We start from the raw sequence: 15,998 nt of genomic DNA on the forward strand, positions 1-15,998 counted from the left end.
CACCTGCCAGCATCTGACACCCTAATATCCTGTTCCCCCTCATCCTTTTTATCTGACCTAGACTTTATATAAAGCTGGCTGCAGGAAGAAGCTAATAACAGCAAAGACTACAGGAAGTCTTGGCATGGAAACTATGTGGCATGATGGCAAAGTGGCACTTTTACACGACATCACTATATATAAAATATAAATGTAGTATATAAATGAAATTAAAGTTTATTTATATAGTGCCCAATCACAACAACATTCACCCCAGGAAGCTTTGTGTAAAGCTACAGGTAAAGACCCTGTGATACAGAGACAGTCCTCTATAAGAAAGCCCTTGGCGACAGCGGGAAGAAAGAACTCCCTTTTAGCCAGAAGAGATCTGTAAAAGAACGGCTCTTTTGAAACAGGAAGCAGGTGACCATACATGCATGCAGTGTGAAACTGTGTGTAGATATTTACTGTGAAACAGATGAGTGGTATTCACACAGCAGTGCAAGGACACTTCTGTCTCTTTTCTCTGTTCGACTGCCTCCATGATATTTGTATGAAAATACTTTGCATGACTAACTAATTATAATCATGGTATACGAGCTCTAATGACTCTAACTGTAAACAGTGGTTGACTGTGCTGTTACACAAAAAGGATCATTCTGTTTGGGTAATTACAATACAAGTTTTATTTTTCCCCGACAGACCTAATAGACATTATCATGGAGGTGTTAATTACATTTACTTGGGCGAGGATGTTGTGCTCTACAACCACAGAAGCAGCAGCCCCAGTTTGGGTTGTAATTATAAACTTCATGTGCAACAAAAACTCAGCATTTACACCTTGGTACATGTGTGCTATTAAACTGCATTAGGATGCTCGGCAGTACCTTTTATAAAGGTGCTGTAACAACATGTGTTTTTGTGCGCACAGCAGAGCTTTGTAAATACCTAGCTGCCATTTCCTGGCACACATGGTCTCCATCATCCAGATTGGCACAGTTGGCTCCATCATGCCAATAGCCATATTTCCAAAACAAATGGCACCTGGGGATGAAGATTGAAGATAAGTGCGTGTCAATTATCATCTGTTTTTAACCTGACGTTTTTCCACCAGCTCCGCCATCTACACACGGACGAGCATACAAACAAAACCTGCTTTCTTTCTTCCCATGTTGCCGCATAATTGACATGCAGGGAAAAGCTGACATATGACATTTCACAGACACAAGGAGCAAACAGAGGCCTTACAGTGACTAACAACATATTGTCCCAGCAGACGGACCAGGCTGAGTGTGATCCATTACACAGGTCTGCAAAAACAGAACATTGTTTCAGCTGCGTGGGAGATTTTTGGTCAATTTGATGTTTTTTGGGTGCTGAATTCAAAAATGATCTCCCTCCATCATGAACAGTTATTTTTTTGCAAAACATGAAGAGTTGATGTTAAAAAAAGCACAACAGTGATGAAAATCAATATTTTATTACAATTAACTATGGATGATTGTTGTGATTCCTTACCTTTGGCTATGAACAAACTAAACCTGGTTGGACGTGATCGTCTGAGCTCCTCACACCATCAAACCCACCGTACCCTCCCCCTCATTTCCTCCCATTTTCTATTTGTATTTCTCTGGACTCTCGCTCTTAGGAATATTAAATTAATGTTAGATATCTTTATGGGATATCGGTTTTTGCCTCAAGTACAGGTACCAGATTTCAGTTTAAAAAGGGAAATTGGACGCTTAACTACACTAAAAACATGAGTTTTGCAAGAAAACTGAACCAGATAGAAAATCTATAAGAAACAGTCATTTAACCCAGTGCAGCTTTGTGGTTGCAGACCTGTGTTATGAATGGAAATAAAATCACCCGCAACAGTGTGTAAAAGGAGAGCGGTACAGGCCGAGCCAACCTCAGAGTGGGCCAAAGGTTTGGTTGGTTTTCCTTTGGCAAAGATCATATCTGAGGAAAAGCCCACAGTATACGAAGGACCAGAATGACAGTATCGCTCAAACAATGACAGTAATCATTTGTCATATTCAGTTTTCCCACAGAATCATAGCTGTGACATGACTATGTTTGTGCATGTGTAACTCGTACTTTTTAAGGTAAATTAATAAATCAAGGCAAATATATTTCCTATGTATAACTTCTGCTTCTACATGTACTGTACTTGTGTTGCCCTGGAAAATTTACCTTTGCTAAAGAAATAATTCTGCTGCTATAATCAACCCATTTGGTTCATTTTATTATGACTACTGTAGCAGACTATCTGCCGATCGAGCCGGTTACTATGCAAAAGGCAAAGGTCACAATTCAAGACTCCAAGCTCTAATGCTGCCTGAGGATGAGTGGACCAGCAAAGATAATCCATGTAGGGACCGTGGTGGATTCTGAACTCCCTGGATGCCCAAACTGTATAAATGTACGCATGTACCCTTTGTACTACAAACATTACTACATCTCGACAGGGACATTCTTGAGCTTACCTATAAAAGCCAGAGGAAGTGGCGCAGCTGCTTTTGCAATAAGGTCACAGTGTTTATTTTGGTGGATTGATTGTGGCGCACTCACCTCACAGCACAATTTGGAGCCATATTCTTTTCTGTGTGACCAAGAAAGCAATTGCTGACTCTCTGTTTGGCTGCTGTTTCCTTCTGTTCTCTTCCCATTGCCATCAAAAACACAATATCTCACTGACATGATGTTTTGTCACATCTACTGTGTACTCTGTACCACCACTCCCTTACCTGCTGCTATTAGTATATATGGATCCTTCATCAGTGTCAACAGTGGCGTCCCCTTCTGACTCTGTGAGGAGGAGAGCATAACCACAGAGTTTATGCAGAAAGCTTGTAGAGCCACTGCCAACACAGCTGATCATCTTAGTAAACACAATCCTGATTCTTTGTTATAAAAGTTTAGACAGTTTATTTAATTTTATTGATATAGCTCCAAATCCCACCAACAGTCATCTCCAGGTGCTTTGTAATGTATGTAATAGTTACTTCAGTTATGTAGTGTAACAGTTAGGACAAACGTTACCAACCTCTGTGCCTAAAAAGTCTGTAATCAGACAGAGAATACTGCAATCATGCATCATGCTGCAATCATGACAAACACTTAAAAATAAGGTGAATAATATAAAATGAATAAATGTAGTGAGTCTACGTAGCTGGCTTCATTCTGAATAACCAAAGTCCATAAATTACTACTTGGGCCCAGTGGAACCAGTGGGGTTATTCTGCCTCACTGCAAGTCTCCGTGGAGCCTTAGTGACATGTCTAAAGATGTCCTTGCACATTTTAGGAGGAGCTGAGGTGACGCTTGGTAAAAGAATTCACTAATGAACTTCAGAAGATTCCCCCGCTTTGCTTCCAGTACTAGTTGTCTAGTTGGTTGCTATCTTCATTAGTATTTTAGTACATGTGTCATCCTGAAAGGAACCAAAGTACCGTTCTCTCTTTGCTTCCTGAATGAGTCGTTGTTCAGTGTCCAGAAATGATGCACAAAGAGTCTTTAACCTCTTAAACTCCACAACTACAAACTCTGTGTAAACAATCTTGGTATCAAAATAAAGCTAATACTTGTGATTTCATCACAGGGGTAAATATTACAGGAGATGATGGAACATTGAAAAATAAGATTTTTCTATTCCATCCATGTAATCTGTATGATCCCTGTATGAATCCCTGTATGAATCCATTTATGATCCCTGTATGAATCCCTGTATGAATCCATTTATGATCCCTGTATGATCCCTGTATGAATCCATTTATGATCCCTGTATGATCCCTGTATGATCCCTGTATGATCCCTGTATGATCCCTGTATGATCCCTGTATGATCCCTGTATGAATCCATTTATGATCCCTGTATGATCCCTGTATGATCCCTGTATGATCCCTGTATGAATCCATTTATGATCCCTGTATGATCCCTGTATGATCCCTGTATGATCCCTGTATGATCCCTGTATGAATCCATTTATGATCCCTGTATGATCCCTGTATGATCCCTGTATGAATCCATTTATGATCCCTGTATGATCCCTGTATGATCCCTGTATGATCCCTGTATGATCCCTGTATGAATCCATTTATGATCCCTGTATGATCCCTGTATGATCCCTGTATGAATCCATTTATGATCCCTGTATGATCCCTGTATGATCCCTGTATGAATCCCTGTATGATCCCTGTATGAATCCCTGTATGATCCCTGTATGAATCCCTGTATGATCCCTTTATGAATCCCTGTATGATCCCTGTATGAATCCCTGTATGATCCCTGTATGAATCCCTGTATGATCCCTTTATGAATCCCTGTATGATCCATTTATGATCCCTGTATGAATCCCTGTATGATCCCTGTATGAATCCCTGTATGAATTCCTTTATGATCCATTTATGATCCCTGTATGAATCCCTGTATGATCCCTGTATGAATCCATTTATGATCCCTGTATGATCCCTGTATGAATCCATTTATGATCCCTGTATGATCCCTGTATGAATCCATTTATGATCCCTGTATGATCCCTGTATGAATCCCTGTATGATCCATTTATGATCCCTGTATGAATCCCTGTATGATCCCTGTATGAATCCCTGTATGAATCCCTGTATGATCCATTTATGATCCCTGTATGAATCCCTGTATGATCCATTTATGATCCCTGTATGAATCCCTGTATGATCCATTTATGATCCCTGTATGATCCCTGTATGAATCCATTTATGATCCCTGTATGATCCCTGTATGAATCCCTGTATGATCCATTTATGATCCCTGTATGAATCCCTGTATGATCCATTTATGATCCCTGTATGAATCCCTGTATGAATCCCTGTATGATCCCTGTATGAATCCCTGTATGATCCCTGTATGATCCCTGTATGAATCCCTGTATGATCCCTGTATGATCCCTGTATGATCCCTGTATGATCCCTGTATGAATCCATTTATGATCCCTGTATGAATCCCTGTATGATCCCTGTATGATCCCTGTATGAATCCCTGTATGATCCCTGTATGAATCCCTGTATGATCCATTTATGATCCCTGTATGATCCCTGTATGATCCCTGTATGATCCCTGTATGATCCATTTATGATCCCTGTATGAATCCATTTATGATCCCTGTATGAATCCATTTATGATCCCTGTATGATCCCTGTATGAATCCATTTATGATCCCTGTATGAATCCCTGTATGATCCCTGTATGAATCCATTTATGATCCCTGTATGATCCCTGTATGAATCCATTTATGATCCCTGTATGAATCCCTGTATGATCCCTGTATGATCCCTGTATGAATCCATTTATGATCCCTGTATGAATCCCTGTATGATCCCTGTATGATCCCTGTATGAATCCATTTATGATCCCTGTATGAATCCATTTATGATCCCTGTATGATCCCTGTATGAATCCATTTATGATCCCTGTATGATCCCTGTATGAATCCCTGTATGATCCATTTATGATCCCTGTATGAATCCCTGTATGATCCCTGTATGATCCCTGTATGAATCCCTGTATGAATCCCTGTATGATCCATTTATGATCCCTGTATGAATCCCTGTATGATCCATTTATGATCCCTGTATGAATCCCTGTATGATCCATTTATGATCCCTGTATGATCCCTGTATGAATCCATTTATGATCCCTGTATGAATCCCTGTATGATCCATTTATGATCCCTGTATGAATCCCTGTATGATCCATTTATGATCCCTGTATGAATCCCTGTATGAATCCCTGTATGATCCCTGTATGAATCCCTGTATGATCCCTGTATGATCCCTGTATGATCCCTGTATGATCCCTGTATGATCCCTGTATGAATCCATTTATGATCCCTGTATGATCCCTGTATGATCCCTGTATGAATCCCTGTATGATCCCTGTATGATCCATTTATGATCCCTGTATGATCCCTGTATGATCCATTTATGATCCCTGTATGATCCCTGTATGATCCCTGTATGAATCCCTGTATGATCCCTGTATGAATCCCTGTATGATCCATTTATGATCCCTGTATGATCCCTGTATGATCCCTGTATGATCCCTGTATGATCCATTTATGATCCCTGTATGAATCCATTTATGATCCCTGTATGATCCCTGTATGAATCCATTTATGATCCCTGTATGATCCCTGTATGAATCCATTTATGATCCCTGTATGAATCCCTGTATGATCCCTGTATGAATCCATTTATGATCCCTGTATGATCCCTGTATGATCCCTGTATGATCCCTGTATGATCCCTGTATGAATCCCTGTATGATCCATTTATGATCCCTGTATGATCCCTGTATGATCCCTGTATGAATCCATTTATGATCCCTGTATGATCCCTGTATGATCCCTGTATGATCCCTGTATGATCCCTGTATGATCCATTTATGATCCCTGTATGATCCCTGTATGATCCCTGTATGAATCCCTGTATGATCCCTGTATGAATCCCTGTATGATCCATTTATGATCCCTGTATGATCCCTGTATGATCCCTGTATGATCCCTGTATGATCCATTTATGATCCCTGTATGAATCCATTTATGATCCCTGTATGATCCCTGTATGAATCCATTTATGATCCCTGTATGATCCCTGTATGAATCCATTTATGATCCCTGTATGAATCCCTGTATGATCCCTGTATGAATCCATTTATGATCCCTGTATGATCCCTGTATGAATCCATTTATGATCCCTGTATGAATCCCTGTATGATCCCTGTATGAATCCCTGTATGAATCCATTTATGATCCCTGTATGATCCCTGTATGATCCATTTATGATCCCTGTATGAATCCCTGTATGATCCCTGTATGATCCCTGTATGATCCATTTATGATCCCTGTATGAATCCCTGTATGAATCCATTTATGATCCCTGTATGAATCCCTGTATGGATGCATGCACGTGTGTTTCCTTTCTTTGTGATTTCAGGACTGAGGTACGTTTCCTGTTCTCCACCTCTGCAGTGAGGAAAACTGCATTTCTTTGGTCTTTTCTTTTTTTTTGTCATCAGTAATAACTCAAATTGTAATTTTAGATACATATGATAACATCCGTTCATGGCTAAAGAGGGAAGTGGACATGATGCTCATGCACATTTTTTACAGTAAAAGAAGGTTTTATAAATATAATTAAAATAACGTATTCTGATTATGGCCCTGTGTGTATGCACACAGTCTGAACATGCATGTCCACAGGGTGGAGCAGGTGTTTGGTTGCGTGTCTCGCAGCTTCTCTGTCCTCACTCCACGCTGTGTATTTACTGAAATAGTCTTTAGCACGTTCTGCAGCTGTAAAGGTCATCTTAATAAAGGCAGATCATTTACAGGAAATGAGTTATCAAAGTAGGGACACTCACCTCTGGTGTCACCTTGGTGGGCTGAAGAATAAAAAGCTGCAGAGCTGTGAAGACAGTGGATTGATGTAAACCTCTGATATCAGAGATTAGCAGGCACGACTTAGTTTGGATACAAAGAAGCAACACAACTATACCTCCGTCAAACATAGCCAGGAATGCCAAAATAAGGAAAGGAGCTGTCTTCCCAACAAACTCATACATCACACTGCCAAATGGGGGTCCAACTGTGAAGAAAAGGACAAATCCACAGTGCACTGAGGATGTCACAAAGCTCAGGTTGTGTCTGCTTATTTCTTTATTTCCTGTGTAGAAATGACAGCTTCACTGTTGTCATCAATTGTTTATGCATCAGTAGAAGCTGCAGCCTGGACAGTTCATCAGTTCACATGTGGATGCAACACTGTAACAATTCTCAGACAAGGCAGACTTTATATTTTATTGTGTTATCATTTATTTGGACTGTTTTATGTAAAGATCCAGTGAATATTTCAGATTTGGTCATCTTTACAGAATAACTGACAAGCTACACACACATACCTAACACTCCTAAGGCCAAACCTCCCAAGGCAATGCCAATGGCATGACCTCTCTCCTCATCATCTGTGTACACACTGGCGAGCATTCCCATCCCTGAAAAACACACAGTTGTATGGATCAGGTGATGGAAATTCAGAACAGACAGAAAAAGATCAGAACGTGTTTGTTTCAGCAGGAGCGCTGCAGGCCAGTGTGTGCAACATGCAACATACAGGCCATTGTACTGTTGCTCTGTAAGAGCAGGAAACGACAGCTGCTCAGTGAAACTGCACGACTCACAATAGAAATACAAAAACAAATGAAACTAGAGTTGTTGGGCGCAGATCTGTTGGAGTCTGTTCTTCAGCGCTGAGCACACATCAGATTATAACTTCATCATTTGTTTTATGTCATCCTCCAGTTTAATCTAGTTTATTATCAAGTCAATGATGATCTATTCTCACACCCAAACAGGTAGACGTTGCAGATATGCTTCAGGCCTTCAAACAGAAAGTTTCCTGTAAATCCATAATGGGACAATGATTTTAAATAAAGAGGCTCTACACAATGAATGAATGTTAATGCATTCAGATATACAGAACAGTGAATATTTAAAGACTAACGAGGAGATCATACCAGCCACAGACGAGCAGGACGAACCCACGCCTTGAAGCGATCTGGCCAGAAACAGCAGAGCGTAGCTCGATGAGAAGGCAAACACTTCACACAGGGACACCAAGACAAACAAAGAACCATCAGACGTGATGCAAAACTGCTGCTTCTCATCATGAACATGTGTTTGCTGGAACTTACTGATAGTAGAGATGAACATTATACAGAAGCCAGCAAATATGGGAAGCTGGTATCCGATCCTGAATGGACACAGAGGATAAAAGGCAGACATTAGAAATGTCCAACATAAGTCTTTATCTTTAACTTAGAAAAGACACATTTATAATAACATCAGTGGAAGATGATTCAGTCATAATACATAAGAATACATAAAGAAAGCATTGGTTTGATGGATAGTTACTAAATGGGTGAGGGTGTGGTCTAAAACTACATGTGGCGCAATAATGCAATATCATTAATAAACTTGATAATAGCAAAGGATTTGACAAACCATAAGGTTCTTTTGCATGTGGTGTTCTCTTTTAAATGTTAGCCTGTTAACCAAAACAGTGGAGGAAGATTAAAAGGCTGAAAGCTGCCATCCCCATCAAAACAAAATCATAGCTTAGATACCTGACATGCTTGACTGGCCTTGTATTGTCCTCCGGCAGCAGAGAAGGTGACTAAGAAGCCGTAATAGGAGCATATTCTTTGCTTCAATTACAGCATATGTAGGTGTCTGTATGAGACACTAAATGTTGCCTTTCAGGTGGAGTTACGCTTTTCCCTCCGCCCTAAACGTCTAACTCACCGTTTGGAAAATGTTCTCTCACCATCAGCAGGATTTCAAATCATTCAGAACCGTTCAAATGTGGTTTTCACCAACATGATAAAATCTTACATGTCTCAGGTCATGTGTTTTATGCCATTTTTATTCAGGTTCAGTTTAGTCACAGCCCGCGGTGGACTCTCACGTCGGCAGCTGATGGATGGTTGAGCCATGGACATCTATGAAACCTTGTCTAATTTTAATGAAATAGTGACAACAGCTAATCTAACTCCATCAGTTACTAACTCTGTAACCATGCAACAGAAATCTGGTTGAAGGCTGAAAACCAGGACCAGGACCAGGACCAGGCTGGACTGTAAAGTTACAAAGATACGACTTCACTCTGTAGAGTCTACACGAATGGATTTATCTTCTCTGAAATCATAAATGAATTCTGCAGCTTTTCCTCCAGGGAGCAAGTAAAACACCAAATACAGTGAGTACAGCAGACTGTTGTACTAACAGGTGTAAGCTGAGTTTGAGTTTTAGGCACAGTCACCTCATGTTTAATAATGCAGTGATAATGTTAGATAATCTTTGCTTCTGACAGTTATGTTCCTAGATGTAAGCTCAGTACTAGAGTTTGGTTCCTTCATCATGTATAACATCTACAACAGTGGAAGTTGGAAATTCTCAACCATGGCAGTGACTGCACTTTACATTAATATGTTTCTCCCACAAAAATGTCATTTTAAATGTATTTATTTTAATTCTTCAACAATCTAAAAAATATTTAAAAAACTGTATTTTTAATGAAGGGCTTTGAATATTCAAGTGTTCAAGTGAAGTGACTGATTCACTGCGGAGCTACCCATGTATGAACAAACAGACACACACGTGCAGAAACGTATAATCAGGAATTCTGCTCTATTTAGTTCAGTCGGACGTCTGTAGCTGACACGGCACTGCACCGTCAAAGACACATGGACCTCACGCGTTCACCATGTTTTCCTACTAAGAACTTAAAATGGGAGTCTGTTCCTTCTCTTGTCTTAGATAAGACCATAAGTGGAATTCCACACAGACCTCTCTTGACACAAAGGGAAATTTGAACCAAAATGTTGCCTCGGGCATCAGGAAGCCTCTACAGTCTGACAGGAAGCCTGTCGTCCTGTCCTTTGTCAGTCTGTCTTCACTAATCATTTCTTTTGGTTATTTTCTCTCTTTTCTTTTAATGTTTTTTGCAACATGTTATAGAATCTCTACATTCTGTTACTCTTTTCATTGCTTTCAATCTTTTCTTGAATCTTCACAGTATTACCTCAGTCAGCTTATGTGATTCTGATACACATGCATTTAAAACATTGCGTTCTCCCAGAAATCCATCGTCATGCTGTTTCCCTGAGTATTGTTTGTATTTAAATGAAAGAAAGAGAAAAATATTGACCTGACAGAATACATATAGATTGTACTTTAAAATGAAAAACATGTAGGATCTAGTTTAACTGTGCAAGAGATGCAAGAACTTTGAATTCCTTCGAGTATTTTTTGAATGAATATTTGGCATGCTTCTACAAAAGTGACAAGAGGCATAATGCCTTCTAAATCTAAGGTAATCAGCTCAATGACTACTGTATACATTGACAAAGAAACACAGACTAATTACAAAAACCTACCTGTTTGTGATTGGCCCTACAAATGGGTTGGTAATCAGTTGCACGGTGGCCTTGGAAGCAAACAGCATTCCTACTTTGACATTTTCATTAATCAGCTTGTTGGTGGACCGGGGGCAGTCGGTTGAGTTTGGTGGGAGCTGTGTACCAGTAGGGGTTGGAGGGACCAGGTCAGTAGTCCTAGCTGTAGTATTGAACCCAGACAGCCTAACAGTGTTGTCGTATAAGGACACAATGCTTTGGAAGGATGCTGGAGAATCCTGCTTCGGTGCCGTGTTGTTCTTTAGCACGTCTGTCGACTCATCCAGAGTGTACAGGTAGCTGGGAATGATGGGAACTGGTGGGTATAAGGAGGGGAGAGAGAAACAATATACTGAAATCTGACATGAAAGGCTGACTGATGCTAATCCAGACTTTACTGCAACGTATGACAACAGAGAAGAAAGGTAAGAGTAGTTTCTGCAGGAATTGTACAAACCTCAAACCCTCAGTGCTTCGGCTGACACCCTTGAGAGTTTATTTTTTTACATTTGAAAAAAAGCTCCAAATATGAATACATGTAACCATTTTTACATTTACAAACAAAACAGCTCCCGTGCAAAGCAATAATCCTGCTTTAATGCTCTAATAAGGGGAAATCCTGTGGTTGCAAAGAGAGACTGGATAGAGAAGACGGTCTCTGAATGATTTCATCTGACTAACAGTTTCCTGATGTGTAAACTATGGTCCCCATTAAAATGAAAAAGAATGATAAAGCAGATTATACTATTACTGTGTGATTGAGAAGCTGCCAGCCGGCTCGTGTATTCACTGCGGTGCAAGCTAACCACAACCATCTTTTGAATACAGTCTATGTGTGAACTGCAACTAGTAGAACAGATTGGCAGATGCAAATTAGCCATTAAAAACCATACAAACAAACAGCTGTCATACTAAATATTTACACATGAATTAATCAGGATCAACAACATCCTGCCTGCTGTGCACAAGCTGGCCTGGTGTCACCTTCTTTCTGCTCTCCTCTCTTTCACTCACTGTGCATTTATGCCGCTCTTAAATGTCATTAACTTTGTGTCTCCTCTCTCCTGCGGGCTCTGCTTTGTCCCTCTATATCTTACTGTGGGTTGTAGCTCTGACGCTGCACATTCTGGTTATCAGTCTGTGGTTTATTGGCTCCACCAATCTTCAGTGCATTTATTGTTGGATTGTTAATTTTTCTCAGTGTTCATCTTCTTCGTCCTGTTAAAAATATGCTTTGGCTTGGAATAAACTGGATGTGCTCAGGTCCATTTACACATCTTTATTACACATATTCATAAATATGTTTATTAATTTCTTGTCTGTATGTATTTTGCTTTCGTGACTGTTCTTCATAAACTGGACCTTCTATTTGAATAGTTTTGAGTCTGACCTGTTTTATCTTGTTTTGTCTGCTTTGATGTTATTTGATTGTAATGCTGTATGGCATTAGCCAGGTCACCCTTGCAAAAGAGATGTTAATCTCAAGGGACTTCCTGGTTAAATAAAGATTAAATTAAATTAAAATGACAGACCAAAAATCGAGTATTGCTATCAAATTCATAAAACGTGAAAATGTGCTCATAGAGGCTGTTATGCATTTTTTCCTGCACTTATGGAAAACTGTAGGTCTGTGCACAGCAGACATGTGTGATGAATATGTTATAATTAACATTTAATGCAGCCACACCATCAGTAACATACTGCCATGTTACAAAGCAAGTAATTATAAATAGATAATTTCATAGATTTTTTTATTTCTTTGTAAAACAGACCTGAAGGGAATCTAAATCTGTTCTTTTAGAAAGAGCAGGTCGTACATAAGAAGCACAGTAAGAGATGTGTTTCCTCCTACAGTAATAACAGCTTTGGCAGATAGCTCAAAGCTGACATTAAGTCCGATCTTTCTGTATGTTTTTCTAATGGAGAGCAGTCGGACGTCAGTACATCTCAAACCAAACTGTGAAGTTAAACATGTGCTGGCAGCGTGGATACAGATCTACCGTTCAAACGCCGTCATTTAATTGGATGAGGCAGATTTTGGTAGATATTAAACTGCAGTGCACAAGAAGCGCCTCTTTGAGACAGCCAAGCACCTCTGACAGACAAACCTGACTACCTGTTGCGCAAAGAGAGAGAGCGGAGCAAGAAACTTTACAGAGAAGGTGAGAAAAGCACCTACCGACTACCGTCAGCAGCATGTTGTCCAGAAGCAGAGCGACAAAAACAATGAAGAGAATCAGTTTCCTCGATTGTCTCTCCTCTCTGAGCCATTTGACCAAATTAAACTGCCGGAGTGCGTCTAATCCCCCCATGGCGCAAGTCCCGAAAAGCGCAATACAATCGAAAAGGTAAGTACTCCTGGAAAGAGACAAGCGGCAATGATGGGTCAGTAACTTAAAAATAAATATCAGCTGTTTAAAACTGATGATAAGTTAGTAAAAGAGAAAGTGAGCGATGAAATCCTACCTTAGATGTGGAAGGACGAGCTGGAGAGGCAAGAGATGGGAGGAGATGATGAGGTCTTTCTACTGACTGGACCCGCTATTGACGTCATACCCCCTTTACGTGTAGATACCTGATAATACACTTTAAACAATAGACACGAGGAAGCAAACGGGACAACAGCTGGGCTTCAGTGATGATGGACAGGTCACTCATCACATATACACACTGACTACTGTTCTAGCTCCTGAGCTAAGTAACTACAACACTGCATGCAAATGTAGTGTTGTGTAATGTTACAACAGCTGGAGCATTAATGGTGTCACAGGTTGCTTTCAGTGCAGTTTATATGGCGCCATTTTACAACATCCTAATGTGAAGGTGCTGCTTCATCCACTGAGATAAAGACGCTGCTATATGACTGTCTTTAAGAGGCAGCCGGTTTGTGCGTGGCGATGTAAGCAGAGAGCCTCATTCATACAGGCATGTCTTTTCCTACTGTTCACACACATTTATAATTGGTTAGCATCTTGCCCAAGAACATCGAAACACAAACCTGCTGATTAGTAGGTGACCTGCTCACCTCCTGATGTACAGCCACAGATGAAGAACTGTCCAGCCCCTGAGGTAATATTCAGCCTGACACTAACTCTGTGTAACCTCCCTCTCCACTGCCAGCTGCTTCTTAGTTTATGTTGTAACTAATAAGCAAAACATGTAATAATGCATTAAACATGTAAAACATGCCTAAGTGGTGCAAACTGGACAAAGCAGAGTTTGTTAGCAAATTCAGTCATGTGAAAAATGCTTTTATTGAACACAGCACTAACTTTAGCATCATTGATACAAAGACAGATCGTGAACAAGTTCATATTCTCAATGTTTCTAGCAGGCACAGTTGATTGAAGTGTAATATTCACACATCATGAACATTCTTGACTCATTTCACAGCTTGTGAAATGTAACATTGCATCTTTATCTATGCTGCTTAATGTTCAGGCTGTTGGAGGACTTCCTGTGATGCACTGAGCATGTTTACAACATTCACTTATTTTTTTTACTAACCATGCCTGTATATGTCTCTGTTGCGCACTTTGTCTATACCCTCCTGTAGTTTGTGTTTTGTCCTGTTTGTGGTTCACACCCTCTTTCTGCTTCTTTCTTCTCTCTTTTATTTTCTGTTTCCCTCCTTTGCTCTCTTCATGTTGAAAGAGAGACTCCATCACCACCGTGCGAGTTCTTGCTCAGACGGGATTATCTGATAACCAGGGTTCTGTTTCATTTCTAATATTATAGGGTGCTAAAAAATACAGCACCTGGGAAAAACTGGAGCTATAGAAAAAACTGAGCCCAGTGGAACTGAAGTCAGTCCGCCCATCTTCTGGAGTTGGTCCCAGCTGTAATGAATCACAGGGCTAGCACAGAGAGGCAGACAACAATGCACCTTCATATTCACACCTGCAGATTAACCTGGAAAACTAGCACCAGACCACGACCGCTCCACCTTACCACTGCAAAGAGATCCAAATATTTACAAAGTTTTCTGCATGGCTCATGAGCCACACTAAGCACTTTGCAACTCTAATATGTGTCTTTATTTTTCTATGCATTTCTCTTGTTTTGTATTTTGATTGTGTTTATTTCTCCTGTTTGATATTTGTTCCTGCTGTCTATTTATATTTTATTCCATACATGCACACACAATTTCATTGCACATGTACAATGACAATAAAGAGCTATTCTATTCTAAGACAGTACAATAAACTATAGTATTTTGTGTCCTCTTGCTATGGTGATTGCGCTCATTGGTTGTAGCCAGATTTCAGCCAAATTCAGCTAAATGTTCATCAGTACCATGAGCCCAACACGTCTCATGTGTAGAGTTTATTTTAGGTCAACAAGGATTGCTGCTTCAAACAAAAGTAATGAAGCAAAGATAAGACAGTCTGGGATATTATAACACTCTATGTTTAAAGTTAACACTGTGGATTTGGTAATGTTAGAACAATGTTGTCTATACTTCTTTATTGTAAGTATAGTGGTAGGTAGAGATGTGCTGTTAAAGCCTTCACGAGTAACCCAGCTAGTAGTGCTAAAACTGGTTTAGTGCTTTAGGCTTGACGTGTTCTCTCGGTGGCACCTGCTGGACAAAACACGTTACTGCATGAATGTATGAATTCAGTTTTAATGAAGAAATGCTTGACAGACCATCCTAAGCAAATATATATAACGTTTTAAAACTGAAATAGATTGTTTTACTGTGGGAAAATATTATTATATTGTGTCCTGAAAGTGCAGGAAACAAAAAACAGCACTGCTCCAGCAGCAATCATTTAGATGAACAAATCACAGCTTTGTTGTTCTGCATGTGGCTCAGGAGGTAGAGCAGATCATCTGCTGTTCAGGGTCAGTGGCTCAAGCCCTGGCTCTGCCCACCTGCACGTCAAAGCATCCTTGGCCAAGATACTGAACCATAAGTTCCTCTTGATGCACTGATCAGAGTGTGAATGTGTGAACACTGGGTTAAATGTACTGAGACAGAAAAAAGTGTGTGAATAAGTCAATGAAGTGCTTTAAGTGCTCAA

General features: G+C 40.1%; 1 protein-coding gene across 1 annotated transcript in view; it reads right to left on the reverse strand.

Annotated features, from left to right (window-relative positions):
• Positions 1-13,774, reverse strand: part of slc18a2 (solute carrier family 18 member 2) — a 35,515-nt gene extending 21,741 nt beyond the window's left edge. The window contains exons 1-10 of the mRNA XM_003454988.5: positions 13,438-13,774; positions 13,151-13,329; positions 10,954-11,287; positions 8,710-8,768; positions 8,533-8,616; positions 7,918-8,010; positions 7,515-7,604; positions 7,381-7,424; positions 2,730-2,790; positions 928-1,023 (exon numbers count right to left, since the gene is read on the reverse strand). Coding sequence (XP_003455036.1) covers positions 928-1,023; positions 2,730-2,790; positions 7,381-7,424; positions 7,515-7,604; positions 7,918-8,010; positions 8,533-8,616; positions 8,710-8,768; positions 10,954-11,287; positions 13,151-13,283 — 994 coding nt within the window. The 5' untranslated portion in view covers positions 13,284-13,329; positions 13,438-13,774. The remainder of the gene's footprint in view (positions 1-927; positions 1,024-2,729; positions 2,791-7,380; positions 7,425-7,514; positions 7,605-7,917; positions 8,011-8,532; positions 8,617-8,709; positions 8,769-10,953; positions 11,288-13,150; positions 13,330-13,437) is intronic.
• Between the last annotated feature and the right edge of the window lie 2,224 nt (positions 13,775-15,998).

Source organism: Oreochromis niloticus, linkage group LG13 (genome assembly GCF_001858045.2).
Source record: "Oreochromis niloticus isolate F11D_XX linkage group LG13, O_niloticus_UMD_NMBU, whole genome shotgun sequence".
In the NCBI taxonomy this organism is placed as follows: domain Eukaryota; kingdom Metazoa; phylum Chordata; class Actinopteri; order Cichliformes; family Cichlidae; genus Oreochromis; species Oreochromis niloticus.